Here is a 27,432-nt window from a genome sequence, read left to right on the forward strand (position 1 = left end):
GTTTTGTATTGAAATTTCAGAGGAGTTTGAGACATGTTGTTTTATGCATATGTACCAAATCTTCTGCCTCATAGACCTTCACTGCCATAGCCTGGCTTTTTGCATTATACTGTTTCCATTGGGTGTATTGTGCAAGGATTTCCCAGTACATATTCTCCAAAATAAGAAAAGCATTGTTAAATCAGGTGATTTCAGGTATAACTAATTTATTTTATAACTTAGGTTTGCAAAAGAGCAATTTATCTAAAATCCCACTTTTACTCTGGAATTATAGTCTTATACCATAAAAAGCATTAGTTTTTTTATTGATCTGTTGCAACACCTGTACTGTTTTGAGGTGGTTACACCACTGCTATAAATGTAAATAGTGGTTCTTTTCTCAGCCTCCATCTCTCTCTCCATCCTTACCTCCATTTTAAGAGCAATTCAATTCTCAGATCTTCTGCAGCACCCCACCCTATTTTTAAGAAATCTATATAATCTATCCAGTTATTTTTATCACAAAAAGTGGTTACTTCAAATCAAATTCAGCTTAGTACATCAGGGCCATAAATGTGATACAGTCTTACTGTTCACTGACCTAAACTTATTTAAATACTCATAGCTGTAGAAGTGGAATGCAAAAAAACATGTAAAATATGTTGAGCAAATGTGATTATACCTGTGCTATGTACATCTTTACTCTCAATTATGTAAGCTTTCCAAACTCATTTTGACAGTCCAGTCAGCAGTTAAGACTTATTAAGTTGTTGGTAAATTTTGCCTGAAAGTTAGATTAAACTCTCAACCTGAAGTATGGGCCAAGAGATGCAAATGCCATTTTACAGGATTTAGTAACTCTTAGTGTATCTGTGCAGAAAGATTGCTATATGCCTTAGTTTTTAAAATATAAACATTTTAGCTATTATTTTAAATTAAAGACTTCTGTTTATCTTTTGACCTTAAGCATTTTCTTGTCCTGAATTTTTCATAAGCCACATGCCAACACATAGTTTGCAAGTGCTTCAGAGTCATGGTATACTCTTTCCTCATCGTGTGCTAATATGTGTTGATACTGATTTATCTTAATTATTGTACAGTTGTACATTAATATTGCTGCCTTACAGTGCTTGTTTCTTATGTCTGATGCCTAGCTACAGTACCTTATTTGTGGAATCCCTTCTATACCTGCATAGGTTTTCAAAAGCAGGTGAACTGATATTCTTATAATCTCTCCTTTGGTGTGTGTGATGTGAGTAATTTAAATATGTATGCAAATCCCATTTAGGACTGATTCTCTGTCTTCTACCCCCTGAATGCCTGAATTCTATCCAGTTCTTCAGTGACCATCTGTAGGATAAAGGTGGGTATGAGAAATGAATGAATGATTTACATGACATTCATGCTACCATGCTGATATGAGGTAGAAGATACCCAAGCTAAATTTCAAATCAGCGTGACTGAGTTAATGTGTTGTACCATAAACAGTATGTATCACTGCACCTGCACTAAATAAACTGGTGTAAGAAACTGTTCACCTGAAAATATGGTCACCCACTTTTTTCTTAGAATGTGCACTGCACATCTAGAGGAAACGTTTTTTTTTTTGGTATGTGTACTTATTTCCCTGATTCGAACTACAGTAGTTTGGGAAATATAACTATGTAGGGCACATTAATGCATTCCTCCTCCAACACCACCCTGATGGTCTTCCTGCCATATGCACCATCTGCTATTCCTAACAAAACACATACTTCAGGAATGTAATTGTCAACCTCTGATAAGAATCACTAAAAACTGATTCTTTACACACCACCCACTGATGAATGCAGACAACTGTATAGCCATTCGTCCCTCTATTCACTGGCTGTTGAGTGCCTGAGGTAAGAAATGACCTTGGGTTACCAAGTGTGCACATAAACACAATGACAACAGACCAGCTAGGAAGTAATGATTTTGAAAACATCATAACAGTAAGCATGAAAAACTGAAAAGATTGTCTTGCTTAGTTTTAAGTAGATTTTGAATTAAAATATCATGAAGCAGGTCAAAAGCCGATGTTAAACTTACTTTATTTCTTATACAGAGAGCATGAGTGGTTTAAACAAGATTTGCCAACGTACTTGTTTCCTGAAGACCCTGCATATGATGCTAACGTGATAGATGATGAAGCAGTAAGGGAAGTATGTGAGAAGTTTGAGTGCACAGAGTCAGAAGTCATGAACAGCCTTTATAGTGGAGACCCTCAAGACCAGCTTGCTGTTGCATACCACCTAATCATAGACAATCGAAGGATTATGAACCAAGCTAGTGAATTCTATTTGGCATCTAGTCCTCCAACCAGCTCATTTATGGATGAAAGCATGCACATTCCACCAGGTGTAAAACCACACCCTGAACGCATGCCACCACTGGTTGCAGACAGCCCCAAGGCACGTTGCCCTTTAGATGCCCTTAACACAACTAGACCAAAACCTCTATCTGTGAAAAAGGCAAAGTGGCATCTGGGAATCCGCAGTCAAAGCAAGCCTTATGACATCATGGCTGAAGTGTATCGAGCAATGAAGCAGCTTGATTATGAATGGAAGGTAGGAAACACAAACTTAAAAAAAATAACTTTTCTTCTCATACTACAGATATTTAAATATAACTTGTGATATATTTTTCTAAAATGGATTGTAAATCTTTACAAAACAAATGTGTGTTATGTATATTTTACAGATGCTTATACATATTTATATATGTCAAATATTTCATAACTGTGTGTGTGTGTGTGTGTGTGTGTGTGTGTGTGTGTGTGTGTGTGTGTGTGTGTGTGTGTGTGTGTGTTGGTGCATGAGTGTGTAGGTGCTTCTGATAAATTTGTGTATATTCCTGTACTGACCACTATATGCATACATGCGGATGAGCTTAACATTTAAAAAAGAATAATTTCTGCAGGCTTCTGTTTTGAAAATTTGAAAATGTAACCAAGAAAGCATTAAATGAAACCATCAGAAAGAGAATAAAACTGATATACAAAAACCTATTTTTCTAATACACACATTTCCATCATCAGGATTATGGGGATATCAGAGCCAGACTCAGCTCTCAATAGGCATAAATCAGAGAAGCAGTTATTGTTTAGGATGCCAATCTATTGCACAACTCGTATCAACAATTACAGACACAAATGGGCAATATGGAGTATTACCACTTCCCGTACAGTATGCCTTTCAAATGAGGGAGGGAATCAGAGAACCATGCAGTTAAATTGATAATACCAGATTACAAAAATGGCATCCTGGCTAGGAATTAAAATGTTTAATCAAGCATAATGTGGTAGCAAAGCTAATCACTATATCACTGTGCTTCCCTAATTCACAACAATGTAAAATTATTAAAAATACATCATATTTATAAAAGCATGTGGCCTTATACCACATACACCCTACTTATTTTTTTTCTAAAATTTCTAAATAAGTTTCTAGTTATTTCCACCCGAGTCCACTATAGCCCACTCTTTTCTCTCTCTACATCCCCCACCTATAGTTTGATCTTCCACCTTTACTGTTACCTCTTCTGTATAACTAAACCACCTGTATTGTGTTTCTTCATCTAACTATATCTGTGATGTTTTCTGCTTAATATTTGCACTCCAACTGGAGGCATAGTAAATTACTCCTATGATTTTTACTCGAGTTGTTTTAACCCTAAACTGAAACTTGGAAATGGTCCATTTGAATCAGTTTTCTTTCTTGGTTAATAAGGAAAATATCTGTAAGACACATGAACATGTTTTAGCAGGGCAACTCAGATTATATGTGCACTGTGGATGTCAAAATCTTTATACACCAGCATTCCCCACAAAGAAGGTATCAGAGCAGTTAGGTATTATTTAATGTTATTAGGTCTGTATTCTGTGGGATTTAATGAGTTTCTGAAAACACTGCTAGAATATGTTCTTAAAAAGAATGTACTGTACTTTGTTGAAAAATGTTTTTGCAGATTATTGGCACTGCCATAGGTGTCTCATTCACCCATACATATGCTGATACATCCATGGACTGCTTGGAGGAGCAGTGTATACTATAAAGTAAAATTAATTTATTTAAGGACTACAGGATGCAGCATCATTTTTGCTTGACATCTGGCTTAACTGCACATAGAATTTGGATGTGTTAAACTTATTTTGGTTTATTTAACCAGTAGTGAATTTGTGATTAGCTTTACTGCCATATATGATTTATTTATTTATGATGGACTTCTGGATGTTAATGCTACAAAATTAATTGATGGCAGTATTAAATGCACTACAATATATTGTAATCTTTCCATCCAATTCCCTGCTTTCTGCAAACAGTTGCCATCTAAGACACACCAAAGAGAACATGTCTAAGCCAAATTTCTTAGGGCTAGAAGGATACTTAGTAATGAACATGAATTTAGTCAGGAAGTTAAACGTGTGGAGAAACAATGTCACAAAGTGGGATACAGTACTAGTTGTATTACTTGGGTAAAAACAGTAGCCAATAATATCTCCATAACTGGGTCATTAGTTCACCAAAAAAACAGCTAATAGCAGGCAAAAACCTCATATTAAGGTAATCTCTACCTATAGCACCAGTATTTATTTTATTTTATTAATGTTTTTATTTATCTTTTTTTGCCCATGTAAGTTTCATTAGGCTAGGAGCCCTTCTTCAGGGAATATTTTTTAATCAAGACATCTATTCAGAAACATTGGCATCTATAATTTACTAATATTTTTTAACATTGTGGGTAGTAGCTGTACTTTTGGTTATTGAACAGGGAAGACATTGGATCCACACTTTTCCAATTACAGTGTCCCCAGGAATACATGTCATCTCAGTGACATTATTACAGACTGTTCATTCTTTGGTAGATGTGTCTATTGTGACTAGATTTATAAAATTAAAAATGTTACCACTCTAAACACCCATACAACTTTTGAAGTCAGAAGTCTGATTACATGTAATAGTGACTGGATTGTCTACATGGCAATATTTACATGTGGATCATTTTATGTGGGCCAAACATCCCTGCCATGGAAACAAGAGTTCAATACTGCACCTCAGTAATATTAGATGTGTAAGAGTTAGAACCATTTTTTTAAACATTAGGGTGCATCCAGAAGGTGACATCTCTTGTATTAGGATAATAAGGATTAACAGAATCAAATCTATACAAATAGGACATACAGTGTTGGACAAGAAAGAAAACACTTGGATTATTAATTTAGGGATGTTGTTTAAACCTTTAGTATCTTCTGTTTTTGACCACCGTAAGGAACCATGGCATTAAAGTCAGAATTTTTTAATAGGAACCTCAGTTATGTAGATATGAAATACATTGTTTAGATATTCATATTTTTAACCACAGCCATTTAAATACTATTATTCATTTATTGTTTAAGGTACATGTGTTTCTAGACATCATTTAGTCTTTATCTTTTTATGTCATACTAGATTGGGTTTTACCCATATTTAACTCTGGAAGGCAAGTCTCAGAATGATGAAAAAGCCAAAGGGCAAAACCGTGGGTTTGCTGAGAGGTAGGAAGCCTGTGTGTTTTGTAAAATATTATTACCCTCATTACATTTATGTGAGTGCTGGATCATTTTTGATGGTATATCTTTTTGCAATTTGATACCCAGGTGAATGAAATAATTTACTGACCCTTTTCAGTCATGGCTTGGGTCCAAACATACAGTACATAAAAAAATTGAAAAAGACACATTAATACAAAGTATAAAAATGTACATGGTTACGCTACAAGCATTTACAAAATAGGAAAGTCACAAACGCAGGCTCTTTTTGTAGGGCTTGCTTAGGTTGTGAAGCTAAACATTTTCTTTTATCAGGGTGGGCAGCTTCAATTTGCTTATAAAGGTAAAGGTTTATCGGAATGGGTGGTGTAGCTCCATTAATTAGAGGTACAGGGGCCTCCCTGATAAACTTAGGTTACCTTGTTTATGATATATAATTTATCATTTTAAAACAGTTTGTCTTTAATGTGCATTACATAGCATTTTATTTATTTACAGCTGGACAGCTTTACTGCATTAGTAGAACTCTCCTTTATAGAGCTCTGTAATTAGTTTACTAGAAGGATGGATCTTGCCAGCACTTTAAATGTAGTACACTTCACAGGCGTAATGATTCCTTTTGAAATAAATATGTAACATATTCATATATATTATGGTCAAGGTTCAGCTAAAAATAATCTTTACTGAACATCTTCTGCCACAGGACAATTTGGTAGTGCCATTAACCAGGGTTTACAAAGTTATACATTGAGTCACTCTTTGTTATTCTTTTTGGAAACGTATGGGCTGAATTAAGAAAGGTTACCACAAGGTGTACATGCAATACATACCTTGCAGTAACCTTTCTATATTTAGAGACAGCTCTACCACAGTGCTTTAGCATGAAAATGCAGAGCATCACTGTGAGCAGTCTCAGTAACCATAGTAAATGCTAATGAGGCATTCCAGAGGAGGGACATATGTTAATTAGCCACATGCTCTTCCCCAGAACTGCCTATAGTAATGCATTTATGCAGCCAGCAGATTTAGAGGATATCTTGGCTACATAAATTAACATGGCCACTTCTAGTCGCTTGAGTTAATGAACACGGCCAAAAGCTCATGCTCGCTCATCACTGTAGAGGTAAGTGCTGGGAAGTTTACTGGTATAGCAATGTTAGGGAGTGTGTGCATGTGTGCATGTGTGTATGTATGTGTATATATATATATATATATATATATATATATATATATATATATATATATATATATATATATATATATGACTCTGTGTGTGTGTGTGTGTGTGTGTGTGTGTGTGTGTGTGTGTGTGTGTGTGTGTGTGGAAGGGGTGTTTGGACTTGTCATACTAGCACATTCTGTAGACTAATGAGCAAATCCCACAACTTAACATCAGGGAACACTAGACACCACCCCTGGTTTGGCTTCTACATCTCTGATGGACAGAGGCAGTCAATAAATTACCCCCCATAAATAAAATATAAACCAAATTTGTGTGCTGCATTTGGGTTGCATGGCTAGGCTTATAAGGACTCAAGTGGCCATTAGTCTAGTATACACCTATGAACCTGTGAACCAAGAATAACTTTTTAATATCATACCTTAATGGCACTTAGGGTCGGAAAGGTCGAGGAAACACAAGCCACCAGAAGTTACTGTTTCAGATAGTGCCTTAATGGTACTAAAACATGGGTCAGTGGATGCACTAACCACCAGGGAATAATCTTTCACATTGGGCCATAATAACACTTAAATATGGGTGAGGGGGACATTAGACATTAAGGATACTCTGCATATCATGCCTGAAAGGCACTTAGAAAAAGCAAAATAAAGACACAGGTCAAAGGTGCAGGGAAAACTAGACACCAGGGATAGCATGACTTAAATGCATTAAAATAGAGTCCAAACCTACACCTTCCCACCTTCCAATGGCTCTCTATGCCACCACTTGTTTTATGCAATGCCGTTAAATGAAAATTTTGATTAAAGTGGCAAACACAATACAACACTGGGAATAATTAAAGTTAACATGAGCACATCATACTTCAGCAAAGATCACATATTGAGCTGACTAAAAATACGGTACTAGACATAGTGAACATAGTAACAGAGATAAAACACCTGGAATTGAGATCTTTAGAAAAGGGTAGGAGCAAACTACATAGGAAAATGAGAATTGTGGCAACAATAAATGTAAGAGAGTAATGAGGTTTAAAGAAGGCAGGACTTAAATGAGCTATGTAATGTTTGTCTGAAAATGATTGGGCAGATTATAAGTGATGTATAATGTTTGCATCTGGGAATGTGTCAGTATGGTTTGTGATGTAAAATGCTTGCAATAAGGATTGTGTCGGTGTGGTTTGTTTTCATTTATTTGTAAGCGTTGACGTCCCACTCGAGAGAGCGTTCCTGCTAACAAATTACGTTAAAGTCAGACAGTTCAACCTCCGTGCAGGAATGCAGCAGCCTGTACAAATAAAATAACCACGATGTATATATATATTAAAGTCAGACAGTTCAACCTCCGTGCAGGAACGCAGCAGCCTGTACAAATAAAATAACCACGATGTCACAGATTCAAGCAGTAGAATAAAAAACAATAGCTCCAACTCGAAATGTAAACTCAGGAACGTTCTTTATTCACTTCAGTAAGCGCTTTCACCTTGAAAAGGGCTTCCTCAGACTGTATGAGTTTACATTTCGAGTTGGAGCTATTGTTTTTTATTCTACTGCTTGAATCTGTGACATCGTGGTTATTTTATTTGTACAGGCTGCTGCGTTCCTGCACGGAGGTTGAACTGTCTGACTTTAATATATATATACATTGTGGTTATTTTATTTGTACAGGCTGCTGCGTTCTTGTTTTCATTTATATAAATGTATGATTGCTTATGTCATAAGTGATGTTTTAATAAAGATGTTTCTTGTTTAAAAAAAGGGCAGGAATTGAATAATTTATGTAATGCTGCTTAGGTTATATGATATATAACAATATATGTGAAGTATAATTTTTATAAACATTTAAAAAACAAAGCAGTATGATAGCATGCAATAGAAAAGAAACATTATACTAATTTCATAAGTCTGTTTGATATGACCTGATCTTGTAGAAAAAAAACGACAAAAAGTTTATTAGGACCTACACTGCCAAAACATGTAATGAAACAGGATAAAATAAAATAGATATTGCAGTTGTGTCAATAATAAACATAATAATATACTGTACGTTTGACATCATTGCTTTCTTTCACATAATTCACAACAATTAGCTAACTAATAGACCAATAATGGACAATCACCTAGCTTCAGAATGATTAACAGTAGCTAAATACCTCCTTTTTGTAAGTCCTTATTGGTTGCCTTAAGTGCCAGTCAATGAGCTTGCAGGAGATGGCTGCTTTCTGAGACTGCAGGGGACAAGACCAGTTTAGTTTTACATAGTCAAAGCTCCTAGCTGTAATAAAAATCTGCAAGTATTTCATAAATAACATTTGACACTTCCTCCCTCACTCTCAGCTTGCAGTCCTATATAGCGGTATATAAATCAGGTCAAACTCTGCTTTTCTGTTAGAGCTCAGCATCCAATGTTTCTATGATATGTCATCAAGCTTACAACTAATAGCCATCAAGACTTTAAGTTTGCATTATTCCATATGAATATTTCTTAGGTTCATAGGTTCATAGGATAGGTTCATAGGAGGGTACTAGGCTATTGGCCCTAGTGCCTATATAAGCCTAGCCAAAAATGTACCCTGGCTTTCGCCACCCAAGAAAATTATTTTCCTGTACCCCTGTCGAGCAGAGCCACAGAAGTGATCCCCGGGGTTAATTTCCTTATCTCCCATCCAATCATCAAGATTTTTCTTGAAGAGTGCTAATGAGGAGCTTTGTTTGATATAGATAGGTAGTCTGTTCCAGAGTATGAGAAGTCTCTGGGACAGGAATCTATCCCTCCAGTATGTTCTGTTTATTGTGGTGATAAGGTTTTGGTCCCTAGAGCGTGTAGCTCAGAGGGATTGGGATTTCTTTAAGTGGAGCATGTCTAACAGCTCTGGGTTTGACATAGCTTTGTATGTTAGGCAGAGATCGCCTCTGAGTAGGCGATATGCGATGGAGTAGAGCTGGAGTTTTTTGAGATGGTCTGCGTAGGGCATATGTTTGAGGCCAGTAATCCTCTTTGTGAGGTATTTCTGTGGCCATTCCAGTTGGTGTAGATGTCTTGTGAGGTACATACCAAAAGGAGTGTTGTACTCTATAATGGGTCTAATGAGTGATGAGTAGAGGGGAACAATGACCTTTTTTTTTTCTGGATGAGAAACCTTTTGTGATGAGGTGAGCCATGTAGAAGGATTTCCTGACCACTGTGGCGATGTGATTATCAAAGGAGAGACTGCTGTCCACCTGTGTCCCAATGTCTCTTATCACATTTTTAGCATTAACTAGACTACCAGCTATGTGGTAGTTCATGGGTATAGAGTTTTTACCAAAGGGGATGACAATACACTTTTTGGCATTGAGCTTGAGGCCATGGCTTTGTCACCAGGCATCTGTCTCAATGAGGCCCTTTTGTAGTATGTCCACAACTTTAGGAGTTTCGATTATGGCTCCTAGTTTGCAGTCATCTGCAAACTTTGTTAACCAAAGACCTTCTCTGTTAGCCTGTACTTCAGAAAAGTAGATACCAAACAGGAGAGGACCCAGGACTGATCCCTGTGGTACTCCAGTTATCACTAGTCTGAAGTCAGATTTGGAGTCTGCTACTTTCACAGTGTGGGTTCTGTCCATGAGCCAGTTGGCAACCTATCTTGTGACATAGGGATTTATACCTAGTTTAGTGAGACTATCTATAATTCCAGAGTGGGGGATGGTGTCAAAAGCTTTGGCGAGATCTAGATAAGCTGTGTGAACCACCTTACCCTCATCTATGGCTTTGGTGACTGCTTCAAAGAAGTCAATCAGGTTTAGGAGACATGATCTGCCTTTTACAAATCTGAACTGGTTAGGGACCAGAGTTTGGAGATTACCAGTGTCTTTGTTTATGAGTTCCATGATGATACGTTCCATGGCCTTGCAGACTAGACTCATCAGGCTAATGGGGCGGTAGTTCCCGGGGTCTTTCTTGGCTCCCCCTTTGTGGAGTGGGATAACCGTCACAGTGCGCCATTCAATGGGCACAAAGCCTGAGGTGAGGCTATGACTGAACATGGTACTTAGGTAGGGTGCCAGTTCATTCTGTAGCTCGTGTAGAATGCAGCCCGGGATATTGTCAGGTCCCATGGATGCTGTGTTCTTGGCTTTGGAGAGTGTGTTTTTTACATGTGCAGCCGTGATTACAGGAACTTTGCATTCTTCCGGTATAGAGATGGGCCCTCTAGGGGGTGAGAGGGGGGTAAAGTTAGCACTGAACCTTATCTGCCAGGATGTTGGCAATATCAGTTGGTTCTGTATATTTAGTGCCATTGTGCTGTAACTCAGAGCAGATCTGAGTGTTGCCATTGAGATTTTTGGCATAGCTATAGAATGCTTTGTGGTTGTCTTTAGAGTCAGTGACAATTTTGTTTTCGTAACTAGCTTTGGAGGATTTTATGAGGGATCTCAGCTTCTTACTGAGGTTGACCAGGACGTTCCTCCAGTCATGGGATTTTACTCTTTTTTGCAACAGTTTGCAACAGTTTCTTTCTCCTGTTGTAGAGTTTGTTTATGGCAGAAGACCACCAGATCAGCTTCCTTTTTTTGGAGTATATCATCTTGGTTCTATTAGGGATAGCATGATCCATGCACTTGTGTAAGTGCTTATAAAGTACATTTGTGTAGGATTCAGCAGTCGTAACTCTATTGTCTGTCTGCATGGGTGTCATGAAGTTTGCCACTTCTGTCTTAAGAAGTGTAAAGTTGGCTTTGGAGATGTTTTTTACAGTGGTTTCCCTAATTGGGGATGGGGGCGGGATGTGGATGTCTAGGGTTATTAGCTTGTGGTCGGATCTAACCAACGAGGAATTGACCTCTGGTGTGGAACACCGGTTGCTCATGTTGGTAATGACCAGGTCTAGGATATTACTGCCCCTGGTAGGGGTGTGAATAAGTTGATCCAAGGCATTGGAATTTATGAATTCCAGAAAATGTTGAGCAAAAGAGTTGGTACATGAGTGGTTTTCCCAGTTAATGGTGGGGTAGTTGAAATTGCCTATTATTAGGGTGTTAGGTTGTACCCTAATACTTTCCAGTGTGTCATGAAATGAGGAGTGGAAATCCTGGGGCATGGTGGGGTGGGTCTGTAGCAAGCTACAATTTGGATTACGGTCTTGCCCAGAGTTAGTTGCACTTGGATAATCTCGGATGCATTATGCTGTTCAACTAGCCTGGAGGTGTGGATATCCTTAATGAATATGGACACGCCTCCACCTTTATTGCTTCATTCTGGGTTAGGTGGCAGAAAGGTGTGGTATGAATTATAGCCTGGTAATGCAGGGGTGCTCTCTGGAGCTTTGAGCCAGGTCTCTGTCACTGCACAGATGTCGATGTTCTCCATTTTAAGAAGTGCCTCACGTGAGTGCATTTTGAGGTTTAGACTTCTAGCATTGAGTAGCATTACCCTCAGATTTTGCTTGCTTGTACCTGTTACGGTGGTGAATTTGTCATTTGAACCTTGCCTAAAAAGACACTATAGGGGTGGCAAGAGTCTTAGCCAGTATCCAGAATCCCAAGGGCAACAGGTGCAAGCCATCTCTGGCAAAACATCGTGGTCTGTCGATCATGTCGTCCCAGGCAGACAAATACTGGATCCCCTTAGAATGACACCAGAAGCTTAGCCACCTATATATAGGGATGTACATTTTCAGTATATCACTGTGAATTTTAGAATATAGCCACTTCTTTGGACAACATTATGACTATGTCTGGTTAGAATGCAAACATGCTGAGAGCATAGTGATATTCTGTGGCAGGGATGAATTTGCTGCTATTTCTAAGGGATAGACATTACTGGATGTCTGCTTTCTTATTGATTCTATCAAATTAGCATCTCAGCTTATCCATAAGGGCCAGCATTTCACACAGTGCCACATAGCATGGCATTCAACAGATGTACGCACTTTTATTTTCAAATCTTCTCTTAGGAACTTTAGGAATCTTCATTAACTCCATCTTCCAGTTCTAACCATATAAACAGAGTTATCTCATTACAGTCGGGTAACGCTTCCGGGTGTTTCTGCAGTTATGTCCTACCTTTTGTTGTAAAATATTGCTTGCTCATATTTGTAATAATAATTCTAAGATCATGCTACATACAAAGTATTAAAATATTTCATCTTAAATCTTACACAAAGGCATGCACAACTGTATTGATATTTGACTTCTGTCTAGTGCAGGTTAAGATAAAAATAATTGTCCATACAATATGCATTTACATTGTCATCAGTGTCATGTTTTTCTGAATATCTTGGCAACCAACAAGCACAGACAGAACTGCTTAGCCTCATAGTTGCCTAGATCCTGTAAGTTGTTTACAAAATATTGCAAACTTAAGGGTTACTGTGTCATATAAAATCCAGTTTAAGACCTAGAACCTAAATGCTACTAAAACTCTAGAAATAGTTTGTGCTGACGTATTTGCTATTTATTTAGTAACCCCTATGGTTCCAGAAATATGTACATTTGTTTGAAATTTGAAGACATGATTTGTTACTGTCAAAAAGCTTAGGCCCTGCCCATTGGAAGCTACAGTACAAACTTTCAGAGCTTCCTGAGTGGAATGAGATAAGAAGCAGTAGTATTAGTTGTACAAAGAGGGTCTTTTTCAGTAAGAAGTGTGTATTTTTCATGTGTGAACTGAGAATATTTTTTTTAGACAGATAGGACTGTAGCAAATCTAGTCCAAACCTCATAGGTGCTGTTACCCCTTTAGCTACACTATAAGCAGCTGGAACCATGGATTTGCACTTCCACCTGTCTCTGTAGCTAGCTTGTCTAAAATGAGCATTCCAAGACAATATGGTAATCATATGATGTTCACTGACAGCCACTTACAGCTTCATAAGACTGATGCAGTGTGTGAGAAATGTACTTATATAATGTTATGGGAAGTAAAGTTCTCATACAAAGCCACTACAAACAAAAAACAAAAATGAAAAGCCACAATAAAGCTACTCCCTCCATGTGGTAGCTAGCTCCAAGATGGTCCATTTGGCGGGTATTATATATCCCCTTTGTTGTAGTTGCTGGTATGCAAGCACTACATATGTATCCCAGGTCCTTCTTTAAATAAAAACAATTTTTTAATTCTGTTCAGTTAAAAACGACAAATTGCCTACTTCAAAGTACTGGTTCAAATACTAATAACACTTTCCTCGGAGCAAATTTCTTGTTATAGTAACTTGGCTCAGTATGATAAGAAATTACTCATTCATTGGAAGTCACTTCCAGCTGCCTTTCTTCCTTGAATGCAAACATACTCCCTAGGGTAGAGCTTGTTTACTTTATCTTTTCATTCTCATTCACAAACAAAAAACAGGTTGTTTGTACCACAATACACCATACTAAACCAATCACACACAGCCCATATCAAACCCATAAACATATACATGCTGAGGCTCTTAAAAAGTAACTGAGCTAAGCCACAAAGACTTATTAAATATAATGTAAGAAACAAGAGCCTTCAGCCACCTCAGAAAACACAATAGTGGCAGCACCCACCAGGAAGCATACATCCAAGAGGCACAATGTCTCAAGTCAAAAGCCCAAAAGGCCAACATCTACACAATCTAATCATACCTCTCAACCTGGAAACATCAAAAATATGGACAAGGCCCATGAAAAATAGGTACAAATCTGTATGCTGATTAACATAAATTTGCATACCTAATTATGCAACCCCACCCACTCCAACAGAATTGTGGGATACTGACTTTCAAACACAAATTGAAGAACAGACAGTCAAACTACAGCACCAGAGTCCCCCTACAGCCATTCCAATGCCCCATTACCCGTCTATTTTGTCCCATTTACCATAAACACTAATGTGTGCATGCATACTGCTTTACTTCTACAATGATTATTTGGATTTTATTTTTACATTTTATAGCACAATGCACAAACACAGATATCTGCTAAACAAAGCAATACTGTCTCACAATGAAAATAGACTTGGCATTAAGACTTCTCTTCCCTTGAAACTCATATTCATTGAAACAGCATTGAAACCCACACCACATCCAAAGAAAATGCATCTGGCCAGTGGTGGATAAAGATGACCTTTGGACTGTTTTCAAATCATAGGCCCCTTGCACACAAAACAAGAAACATGCATGCATTCTTTGATACACCTTCCGGACTTTATTAAATTATATTCCTTTTATAATACAGCACACTTGTTAGACTTAAGTTAGAGCGCATTTTAAATTTATTATTTGAACATTTTTCCAGTAGGCAATGAAACAAAATGCATGAACCAATAATGACAAAACTGCCCGATTCAGAACATTTCCATCATAAAAGTCTACTTACACACACATACACACACACACACACACACTGTAGATATATATATATATATATATATATATATATATATATATATATATATATATATATATATATATATATACATATATAAATAGAATGATAGTAATGTAAGCCATAGGCATCTTGCATAGCGGGGACAAAAGGCCAAAAACCAGGGATACATTTTAAACATTGCTTGTATAATTTTGGAAAGTTGCTAGAATAAAATGTTGTGTTACCACCATGCATTTCACTGCCAAGTATTGAACCCAGTGTACTACAGTCAGAGCAACATACCACTATGCCAAATCAGCAGTTTCCTGAAAGATCAGACTGAAACTTAAATGGCTAACATTTAGTGAATTCAGTTCTCACTTCTCACCATAGCTCTCAGCTTCTTAGCACAAAACACCTGGACAAAGCCAATAATGGTGCAATACAGAATTCAGTTCTCACTTCTCACCATAGCTCTCAACGACTTACCACATAAAACTTGGAAGAAGCCAGTAATAGGTTCATAGGTTCATACTAGGCTATCTGCCCTAGGGCATTTATAAGCCTAGCCAGAGTGTGTGTGGCTTTCACCACCCCTTAGGATGAGAATACTATACCCATTAGTTTGCTGTGCCTCTGTCCAGCAGTGATACAGAGATGATTCCCGGGGTAAACCTACGATCTCCCATCCACTCGTCAAGATTTCTCTTGAACAGAGTCAGTGAGGGGCTCTGCCTCACATGGACTGGGATTCTGTTCCATAGTGTAGGGAGTCTCTGGGTGATGAATCTGTCCCTCCAGCACATCCTATTTATATCCGTGTTGAGGTTTAAGTCTCTTGCTCTCGTGGCTCTGGTGGATTTGGATTTTTTGAGGTGGAGCATGTCCATTAATTCCAGGTTGGACATGGCCTTGTATGTCAGGCACAGATCACCTCTGAGCAGATGGTATGCAACTGAATAGAGCTGGAGTTTCTTCAGTCGGGCATCGTATGACATATGTTTGAGCCCCTTTATCCTTTTGGTGAGGAACTTTTGGGGTCTTTCCAACTGCTGCAGGTGTCGGGTAAGGTACATTCCAAATGGGGCGTTGTACTCAATCATTGGTCTGATAAGTGAAGAGTACAGGGGTACAATGACCTCTCTTGATCTGGATGTGAATCCCTTCATGATCAGGTGGGCAATGTAGAAGGTCTTCCTAACCACTTTGGCAATGTGAGTGTCAAAAGAGAGGTTACTGTCAACTTGGGTCCCCAGGTCCCTGATAACTTCTTCCGTGTTTAATGGATTACCACCTATGTGGTAATTAGGGGTTACCTTGTTTTTCCCAAAGGGTATGACTATACATTTTTGGCATTTAGCTTAAGGCCATGGCTCTGGCACCAGTTATCCATTTCTATGAGACCTTTCTGGAGGATGTCTGTGTCTGATGGAGTGTCAATTATGGTGCCCAGTTTGCAGTCATCTGCAAATTTTGTCAGCCACAATCCCCCTATGTTTGCCTGCACTTCAGAAAAATAAATGCCGAACAAGAGGGGGCCCAGGACTGAGCCCTGTGGGACACCGCTCGTGACCGCCTTAGAGTCTGACATGGCACCAGCAACTCTAACCCTGTGTGTTCTGTCCTTGAGCCAGTTTGCAACTCATCTTGTGACATATGGGTTTACATCTAATCTGGTGAGCTTTTCTATGATGCCCGAGTGGGGTATTGTGTCGAACGCTTTTGCTAGGTCAAGGTAGGCTGTGTGAACTGCCTTACCCTCATCAATGGCCTTAGTGACTGTTTCGAAAAAGTCGACCAAGTTCAAGAGGCAGGATCTGCCCTTGACAAAACCAAATTGGGTAGGATCCAGTGTCTGTAGGTCCCCAATGTCTTTCTTTATGAGTTCCATTATGATCCTCTCCATAGCTTTGCAGACAAGGCTCGACAAGCTTATGGGGTGGTAATTTCCAGGGTCCGTAGAAGCACCGCCTTTGTGGAGTGGGACCACAGTTGCCGTACGCCATTCTTTGGGTACGTATCCTGTAGTAAGGCTAAGATTAAACAGCAGCCTTATGTGTGGGTTTAGTTCCTCATTGAGTTCGTGTAGCACACAGCCGGGGACACCGTCCGGTCCCATTGATGCTGTGTTTTTTGCTTTAGAGAGAGCAGCTCTCACCTGGGCATCTGAGATGTTTGGGAGGCTAGACTCTGGTGGGATAGATATTTCTCCTTTTGGGGGGGAGGGAGGGGAGAATTTTGCACTGAACCTGTCTGCCAGTATGTTGGCAATGTCTGTGGGTTCAGTGATTTTTTTATCATTTTGGACTAATTCTGAGCATAAATGGGAGTTTCCACCCAGGTTTCTAACATAGCTAAAGAAGGCTTTATGATTGTCTTTTGTGTCATTAGCGATTTTTCTCTCAAAGTTGGCCTTGGATGATTTTATGAGTGATCGTAGTTTTTTGCTAGTATTGATCAGAGATGCCTTCCCATTTAGGGATTTTGCTCTGTCATGTAGTAGCTTTCTCCTCTTGTTGTAGAGTTTGTTTATGGCTGGAGTCCACCAGACCGGGCGCCTGCCTTTGGTGGAAAGGGTCTTGATTTTATTAGGGATTGCTTGATCCATACATTCCTGGAGGTGCTCGTAGAAGGCATTTGCAAGGGTTTCAGCAGCGTGGGTTGTGGTTTCCACTGGCTCGGGGGGCCTTGTAGGATACCACTCCAGTCTTAAGAAGTGTGAAGTTTGCTTTTGAGAAGTTCTTCACTGTGGTCTTTTGCTGGGGTGGGGGCGGGATGTGGATCTCCAGTGAGATTAATTTATGGTCTGATCTCACCAATGAGGGATATACTTCCGGTGTGGAGCATTTTGTCCCCATGTTTGTGATGATCAGGTCTAGTATATTTTCTCCTCTTGTGGGAATGGTGACTAGTTGTTCCATAGCATTTGAGTTTATGAACTCAAGGAACCTTTGGGCTAGGGTGTTGGGGCTTGAGTAATGTTCCCAGTCTATGTTTGGGTAGTTGAAGTCACCCAATATGATGGTGTTTGGAAAGACATTCATACTCTCCAGTGTCATCAGGAAGGCTGTGTGGGTTTCCTGAGTTTGAGAAGGTGGTCTGTAGCATGTTACAAACAGTAGGGCAGTTTTACCTATGGTTAATTGCACCTGGATGGTCTCCGATGCTTCGTGCGTTGCCACTAACCTGGAGGTGTGGGTATCCTTTATGAATATGGATGCTCCCCCTCCTTTTGTTGTTCGGTCCAGATTTTGGGGCCGGAACGCATGATATGAGGTATAACCTGATAGTGCTGGGGTGCTCTCAGGAGCCTTGAACCAGGTTTCAGTCACAGCACAGACATCGATGTTCTCCATACTGAGGAGGGCTTCGAGGGCGTGCATCTTAAGGTTTAGACTTCTGGCATTGAGCAGTATTACCCTTAGTTTTTCTCCATTTTTGTTTTCTAGGGCGGTAGGTTTATCATTTGAGCCTTGCCTAAAAAAGGCACTGTGGGGGTGGCAAGAGCCTTTGCCAATATCCGGAAGCCCAGGGGTGACAGGTGCAAGCCATCCCTTGCAAAGCAGCGTGGCTTGTCAAGCATGTCATCCCAGGCAGACAGACATTGGATCCCCTTAGAATGACACCAGTAATTAAGCCAATTATTAAAGCTGATCATTTTGTCTCTGTATTGTGGCATCATTCTTGGTGAGGGTAGGATACTGCTCAGGGTCAGGGTCATACCGGCCTGGGCTACATAATCTGAGAGCTCCTCTATGTCTCTTTTCATGTAGTCCAGGGAGGTATGTCTCAGGTCGTTCACACCGGCATGGACAATGACTGAGTCATACTTGTACTTGCTGTGGAGTGACCTGAGTGCTTGTGTTATGTGGCAGATTCTAGCGCCTGACAGGCAGCTTACTGTGATCTTTTCCTTGTTCAGTCTGGTGAGTGGGACGTCAGTGTGTCTGACTATGGAGTCACCTATAACAAGTGTGTCTGGCATTATGTTTGGCCTTAAGGGCTGTGACTGTTTAGCACACTGACTTTGAGAACTATGTGTTGCATGTCTTATGTCTTGAGGTGGCAGTTGCTTGGGTGTCTGCTTTGGAGGCCTCTGTAGTTTTGGTAGATTTTTGATCAGTGCCTCCGAGTATGTCTTTGTGTGTTTATGGGGGACTACAGACCCAAAATATGGACAAATTTCAAATACTGATCTTATAAACTTAGAAAATTGCTAGAATAAAAGGTTTTGTGTTACCATTTATTTTCTGAAGAATATGAAGTCTGAAATTCAAATGCCTGCCATTTAGTGAATTCAATCCTTCAGTGATTTGCCACAAAAATCCTGAAAACCACAGATTTAATGAGGAACAGAACAAAAATATGAGGCATAAATTCACAAGTGGTGGTGGCTAGGGACTATAGGGTCTTTTTACCTGTACCCAAGGTACAGGATTTGAGCCTGAGTACCCCATAACCACCAGGAGTATTCACCTGGAGCCATTTACACACACACACACACACACACACACACACACACACACACACACACACACACACACACACACACACAGACTAATAATACCTTAAACTGCAAGACCAGCACTCTGTTGCAGCACAAAAGAAAGCTAATAAATTCAGATAAGCAATCCTTCCTGCTTGCACCATTCAAACAGACAGTGAAGCAGCCAGCCGGAAGTGAGCCCTTGAGCTCAATTCCGACAGGCTGATGGAGCTGACGTCATCTCGCACATATTGACATCAGCTCAAAAAGCGAAACAAAAAAATTTAAAAAAAGTCGGAAATTAAGGTTATTTGGACCCCAAACCTCAGTAAAAAATTAGTAATTCAGTACGGTTGGGAGGTATGAATCGAATATCCCAGTTATAGGTGACTTCATAATGAGACACACTGATGTGCCACTCGCCAGGCTGTGCAAAGAGAGAACCACAGTCAGTTGACAATCAGGTGCCAGGATTCCCCACATCACATATGCACTGAGGTGCTTGCACCACAAGTACACATGTGACACAGTCATGATGTACATGGGTGTAAATCACTTGAGGTGTACTTCCCTGGAATAAATGAAGAGAGACATGATGGAGCTGTCAGAATATGTGTCCAAGGCAGTTATGAACATGGCCTCAAGCAGCATTTTACATTTTGCTTCTGGTGTCATCCAATATATATCAGCCTGGGAGGAGATGGTAGACAGTCCTAACTGCTTTGCCAGGTATGGCCTGCACCTACCCCTCCAAGCCATTTTTATATTGAAAAAGCCTTGTTCACATTCATAGTGCCTTTTATAGGTAAGATCAGTCTTTAGAAGTTTCCAACATAGCAAGACAGAATTTGGATAAAGTAAAAGTACTGCTAATTTTCAGACCATTAACAAAAAAAATCCACTCCCTACAGACACTCCTTGCCTAGAATGCATCAATATATACACCACTAGAGAGACTGGTTCAAGGCCATTGCGATCATCCTGTCGGTGAAAGGTTTCAATGCCTACCACATGTTTAGGCTCACCTCATTAGATGAAGGTTTTCAAGGCAGTGGTGTCTCTATATTTGTGAAACAAAGTTTCACATCCAGACTCATTAGATAGGATAATGACCTTGAAATCCTCCATATCCAGCTTACCATTAACAAAACCCCTTATCACATCATAGCCAACTACAGGACTCCATCTATGTTTCCCTTGGCTCATACCTTCTACTTGAGTAGTATGGAGTCATTATGCAATCAGCCACAAATCATTCTCCAAGGAGACTTCAACTACCCATATATCAAACTGGAGACTTATGCATTCCCTAACAATGGGCGCCCGGAGGTTTCTTAACTTCAGAAATACAAACTCGCTGGACCAGCTAGTCCCAGCCTGAACTATGGGCAACATTTTAGACTTGGTTCTAGCCAATGTGGGACAGCTCTTTTCCTTACCAGGTGCATCATTCTCTCTACACAGATCAGCCCATAAATCAGTCGTATTCACCATAAGACTGAAACCATAAGCATCCCCCAATAACTCGCTAATCTGCTAAAACTGATTTATGACATGACTAAATTATACATCCCCTTCAAGCCTGATGGCCTCTGTAAATAAGATGAGTGCTTTACCGCCAAATTCTATGCACATGTAATTAGCTGCATGAAATACTTCTCCCCCCTCTGAAGTAAATACAATACCAACTTTAAAAATAAGCCCTGTATATAAACAAGCTGTGCAATAAAAAAGTACATTGCATGTAAAAAAGAAAGGTAACTCTCTAGATGCCAGAAACACGCATGCCAACCTAACAGGGAACTCCAGACCTTTATCAAATCCACCAAGGCTAGATAAGAGGTAAAAGTTGCAACCCAGGCAAAACACAACTGCAAAGCCTTCATTAACTTCATCCCCCAACACACACACATTTCTGGATCACATCCACCCCTCTCAAATCTCCCAGGAACAAATCCTCAATGCACCATCTAAGGACAAAAGCACTACTTCTGTGGGCTAGATAACTTAACCTTGTCTACTTCTGCTGAAGCAATGGATGAGTAAGTCAGTACATACTGCATATCTAGACCTCACAAAGCCATTTAACACCATCCCATACTCAGTTAGCTGATAAACTTAATCAACTAAAGGTACATCCATAGCTAATGCATTAGATAAAAAACTATCTCACTAACAGAACCCAGAAAATTAGGGTGGGAAGCTCTACCTCCTTCAAAAGAATGTCACAATGTCACTAGCAGAGTACTACATGGTTAAGTCCTTTAGCCACTTCTCTTTGGTATTTACTTTGTGATGGTCAAAGCTGCTGTTAAAGGTTTATGGCCAACAAAGTTTGCAGATGACTGTAAATTTTGTGCTGTCATAAACTCTTCAAGAGACATCAAGATTATCCAAGAGGACCTTTCCCAAACAAATAACTGGTGTCAAAACCATGGCCTAAAACTAAATGCCAAAAATGTATAATTGCATCTTTCAGCAAGCATGATGTTCCCTGTAACTATTACATTGACAACACATCCCTGAAAATGGATCCTATGTAGACAATGAAGTCTTCTTCAATCACCACATATACATTATTGCAAGAAAGTTATTTTTCATTGTGTAGCTTATTACTAAGGTTATAGTCTTCAGGTCAAGGAGGTGATCATTCCATTATATTCAATTATTAGACTGATCATTGATAATAATGCCCCCTTTTGTATGTACCTCTCCACACACTTGAAACAACATGAATGGCCACAATACTTTCTCACCAAGAAAATCAAGGGTCTAAATCATAAAAGCTAAGCTGACCATCTCAAAGCCCTGGTTGTCTTCATAGTTTCTTACAAGCTACTGAGGGTGATCTCTAACTCACTTATAGATCCTCAGCCAACCCCATCCTTTTAGAACTCCTGCACATCCACAAGTCCAATGGTGGTATAAACACCTGGTCAATCTCTTCTGCAACATTAATTGAACATGTTGGAGGGACAGATATGAATCAAAGAGAATATCACTTTTTTGGAATTGTCTTCTTCTCAATATAAAGCAAAGTACATCTCTTACTCCGTTTAGTAGTAAACTGGATGAATGGATGGGGAACTATAAGTTCACCCCAGGTTTGGTGTCTATTACCCTTAGGGATAGGTGTAATATATAAATGTCTCTCTGCTTATAGGCTATCCATGCTTAAAATACAAGGGCCCAGGGTTATTTGTACTTAAAACGCAAGAGCTAAAAACGTCTTGGGAATGCATGGCTAAGCATTTAATAGTTCTCATGGATCAGTAGCCTAGTAAGTACCTATGAACCTGTGTCAGATGCCACTGTTCCTATCCAGGCAAAATACATTTTTACAACAAAACAATTTTTATCTCATTGTGCCAAATCACTTTCTTTACCATGCGAGAAAAATGTTACTGACAATATACTTAAACTTCTGTTATATATAATAGTAACATTTTGGGGTGAAATAATTATAATTTTCTTTTAAATGACTCTTTTTCTAAATTGTCGACTATAATCTTCTAATTATGGCAATTTCCAATAATTTTTCCCTGATTGTATAATATAGTTACATCTTTAGAGCTTTCTGTGAATCTGACAGCTATTTTTCAGATCCATGGCAGATTGTACTTTCTACTCCAAAACATAGTTTCAGTTCTGCTGTGCAAAACTATGTTCAGCACCTTATATGAACATATATATTTGTCACTGTTCAAAAAAATATTATCACAAAAATAGAATGTTGCATTTTTGGATGAATATAAAGTTGCTTTATGTTCTTTTATAAAAGTAAAACCTGATGTTTTTATGAGTTTGTAGTCAAAATGCATGAATGTTTCCCAAAAGAAGTTTTTTTAATGTATTTCCTACACAAAAGTAAATATATTTTCATAAGGCTTTATCTTAAAATTTCTTTCTGTACATTAGCAATAAAGTTATTTTAAATATAGCTAATAACAAAGGTGCTACTTTAACTTTGATAAAGCTGCCCCCTTACTTTGTTAGCTTCCCAAACCATTGCCAGCAAATGTCCACATGGCCACTGCTTCTAGATAGTTTTGAATGGTAGTTGAACATGTACTAAAGCAATACATTTTTTCTGCTTATACAATAAGAATTTTCCATCATTTAGCAAAGCCTCCTTCGTTAACAGACCTAAGCATTTTTACTACTACTTTTCTCAAGCCTCATCATAGAATTACAGTGGTTATGCTATTAGATCATTGCCACCACAAACATTTACTGCTGTAAACTAACTCTTAATGAGGTCTTTATCTGGAGACAATGCTCAGTATGTTCATCCAAAATGGATAAAAAATCGATGTGTAAATAGTGTGTGTCAGGGACTGCTACCATTGTAAAATGTTTTTACCTGAATGACATGTTATATGAAATTGTGAACAAAATTATATAAATGGCTAGGCCCCTTATTACAATCAACTCAAACTGGGCTGAGACTAAAATTAAGTAATCATGATTAATGTTTTACCCTGATTAACAAATTCAGTTAACTCACTAACATAACTCTAAGGCCACTCCATAGTGGTCAAAATGATTTCCCATATGTGGCCTCTTTTTCAGAGAGCAGAATTGTATCAATTATGCGAAAGCAGGACTGACACAGCTGAACATCAAGCAATAGTTTGTTGTATAACTTGGCTGTAATTTGTGCTGCCGTTAAGGTACAAACACATGGTTTATTTATACAACTAAAATTTTGGAATTTGCTAAACCAAAAACTCCCTTTCTTTAAAATATATAAACTTTTTTGATATGGCATACATTCTGACTGATATAGCCATAAAACAAAAGGAGACTATTCAAATCAGTGTTGTAGCCCTAAGCAAGTATTTGTTGCTTTTAATAATGGAATGCTGATTACTGAAGCTTTTGCTTCCTGTATGGACAATGATGGCTGTGCTATAACACTTCTGAAGCCAGTACAGAATTACTGCCTGCATTTTTTAATATGCCATGCCTCTAGATTTTCTTGACCATTCTGTAGTGCATCATCAGTGCATGTTAATACCTTCATTGAAAAATGACTATCATATTCTACATTGACAAGATCTGCTTCATAAATGAAATGATGTGTGATCTGTTGTCAGAAATGCTAATTGTATCATATATCCAATGGTGCAACTATTCCCAAAACTTTGTATGCAAACATACCTCTGAATGATTATTCTACCACTATCCAACTTGCCTTGTATTTTTTGTTTAGGAAATGAAATCAGCAGGAAATGTTACAAAGTGTTAAGCTGTGAAGGTTCAAGTAAACTAAACCTCCCAGACATTTCTTGGCAGTATTTCTACTTTATCATAATAAAGTTGTATTCCAGCTCCATGGTACATAGGGAGGGCTGCACTGACTGCAGCACCTGCAACCTTATACACACTAGTGGACTCAGGTAAGAGAGGAGCTGGATGGGAATGGAAAATCACTGTATTTCTTATCTTAGGGTAAGAGAAGGGAGGGATTACTGGCCGAGTCCTGGTTTGAAGATCAGCAGACAACTAAACAGAGCAATGCTTCTCAGGTCTGTGTAGTGGAACTGGAAATCTATTGTATTGTCTCAAATATTACTGCAGCTGCAGAATTATATTTCCAACTGGCAGAGGGAAGGTAATTAAGAATAAAAAACAAAATCCATGCTGACATAACAATAGCCTATCAAAGCTCAGCTTTCCCCTCCTCCACTAAAAAGTCCAGGGAGATCTTGAAGAGAGTGAATTAATGGACATTTTGGTAATGGGAGAATGCTAAACAGAAAGGCAGCATGAAGAAAGTTAAAATGATAAATGTGTCATCATCTCCCTAAACTATATGCTTTTCACCCTGAAATTGCTATTGCTATTTTTCCAGAAAATATGGGACAGATTTTGGCAGGTTAAATGTAGTGGAGATGTTATCCAGTCACCTTTGTTAGTGCAATTGCTTTAATTAAAAGCTGTTTTTGCATTTTGAATAACACACTGATACTTTGTATGCAACATGCTATTGCTGAAAATTTCACAATGTACACAGAACTATGTATGTAATCAGCAAGCATCAAACAGTTTTTATACAAAGATTTTTACTGGAAATGTATACAGAAAAATAAAAATAGTTTTAAGATAGGAAATCACAGAAAAGTGTACTTTGTTTCCTAATATACAGACATTAGTATTTATCATGATATCTCCCCAATCTTTATACTAATTTTATACTATAAGCAACAACTTCATTCTGCATTTAAAACAGATATAGAGTGATGTTGAAAAATGATGTATCATAAATAGGACTTTATTTCTGATGTCTTTTCATTGCTAATGCACCATCATTTGTTGATTACAAGTTTTTCCTCACACAATGAACAGTTACCTTTCATTAACAATTTGAATGCCCCACAGGTCTGTGAATAAATTGGCACCATCCTGCCTGTCTTCCTTACAATTCTCATGACATTGTTTTGGAGAGACTTGCCAGTGAAAGAATATGCATTGTCTGGGCACATATCATCTTGTACATGAATAATCCTTCACATTGAAACTATTAAAATATGTTTCATTCCTTTTTTTAATTTGGACTGTGGTCTTATTTTCAGGTGGCAAATCCCTATCACTTGAGAGTGCGTAGAAAAAATCCAATTACTGGAAATTATGTCAAAATGAGTTTACAGCTGTACCAGGTTGACAGCCGTAGCTACTTGCTGGATTTCAAAAGTATAGATGGTAAGTACCATGCTGTACGAATAATATAACAACCCTTTCACACATATGGCCATTTCAAAAAAAGCTAAGTATTTTGTACTATTGCCACCCTTGAATTTTTATTTCTAGTTACATATCTTATTGTATTTGTATTTATCCATTTCATCTGTTTTATTCATTTTCTGTAAATGTATTAAAGCAGACACCAAATGCACAGAGGCACACAAGTTATCTTGCTGTTTTATATATCTTTCTATGTCTATTTTAGTAGCTATACATTTAGATCTTTATCCATCTACCTGCCTAAATCTCTCTCTTTCTCTCTCTCTCTATATATATATATATATATGTGTGTGTGTGTGTGTATGTGTCATGTTGTCAAAAATTCAACACGTCTAAACACAACTTTTCTAGCAAAACTTATCCAAACACATTTCATCTAAAACAGCAAAGCAAATCTGTCTCTCTCTCTCTCTCTCTCTATATATATATATATATATATATATATGTATTCATATGTAAACATTTCTATATATATTTATATATATAGATATATATATATATAGATAGATAGATACATAGATAGATAAGCAACAGGCCAGATGTTTTTGTAAATTGTAAAATGATAGTTTGATCACTAGTATGAGTTTTCTTAAAGATATGTAAGTAACACTACAGTTTGCTTTAGTATATTGTGTTGGATTGTGTGAACTGCTGGTGCACTTACAGTGTTTTTCCCCATTTCTTCCACTGTAGTGCAATTATGAAGTTGTTATATATAAGACAGGGAGTGTGGGAGTGGAGCATCCCACATGGGGGTGCAGGGGGACTTTCACCCCTGTTAAAAAAATGTGTTCTTGCTTTTTTCCTCTTGAGTTTGATTTAATTAGATTAAATGAGTTTACATAGATTGTGTTCAATCAGCTATGTTTACATAAACTGAATTTTAGATGAGATGACATCCATCAAGCTCTCTCTGTCTGTATACACACACACACACACACACACACACACACACACGCACACACACACACACACACACACACACACATATATATATGTATACACACACACACACACACATACACACACACACACACACACACACACACACACACACACACACACACACACACACACCTACCACCTACCTTAACTCCTACCCTACCCTTAACACTCATTCAGCTCCACAAGCAATTTCATACATTATCCCCTTACCTATCCCTGAATGCTAACTCTCACC

General features: G+C 38.4%; 1 protein-coding gene across 1 annotated transcript in view; it reads left to right on the plus strand.

Annotated features, from left to right (window-relative positions):
* PRKAA2 (protein kinase AMP-activated catalytic subunit alpha 2) overlaps window positions 1–27,432 on the plus strand; it is a 715,862-nt gene that overhangs the window by 604,368 nt on the left and 84,062 nt on the right. The window contains exons 7-8 of the mRNA XM_044085510.1: window positions 2,066–2,567; window positions 26,084–26,210. Coding sequence (XP_043941445.1) covers window positions 2,066–2,567; window positions 26,084–26,210 — 629 coding nt within the window. The remainder of the gene's footprint in view (window positions 1–2,065; window positions 2,568–26,083; window positions 26,211–27,432) is intronic.

The sequence above is a fragment of the Protopterus annectens genome, chromosome 10.part0 (assembly GCF_019279795.1).
Source record: "Protopterus annectens isolate FY-2018-M chromosome 10.part0, PAN1.0, whole genome shotgun sequence".
Taxonomy (NCBI): domain Eukaryota; kingdom Metazoa; phylum Chordata; order Ceratodontiformes; family Protopteridae; genus Protopterus; species Protopterus annectens.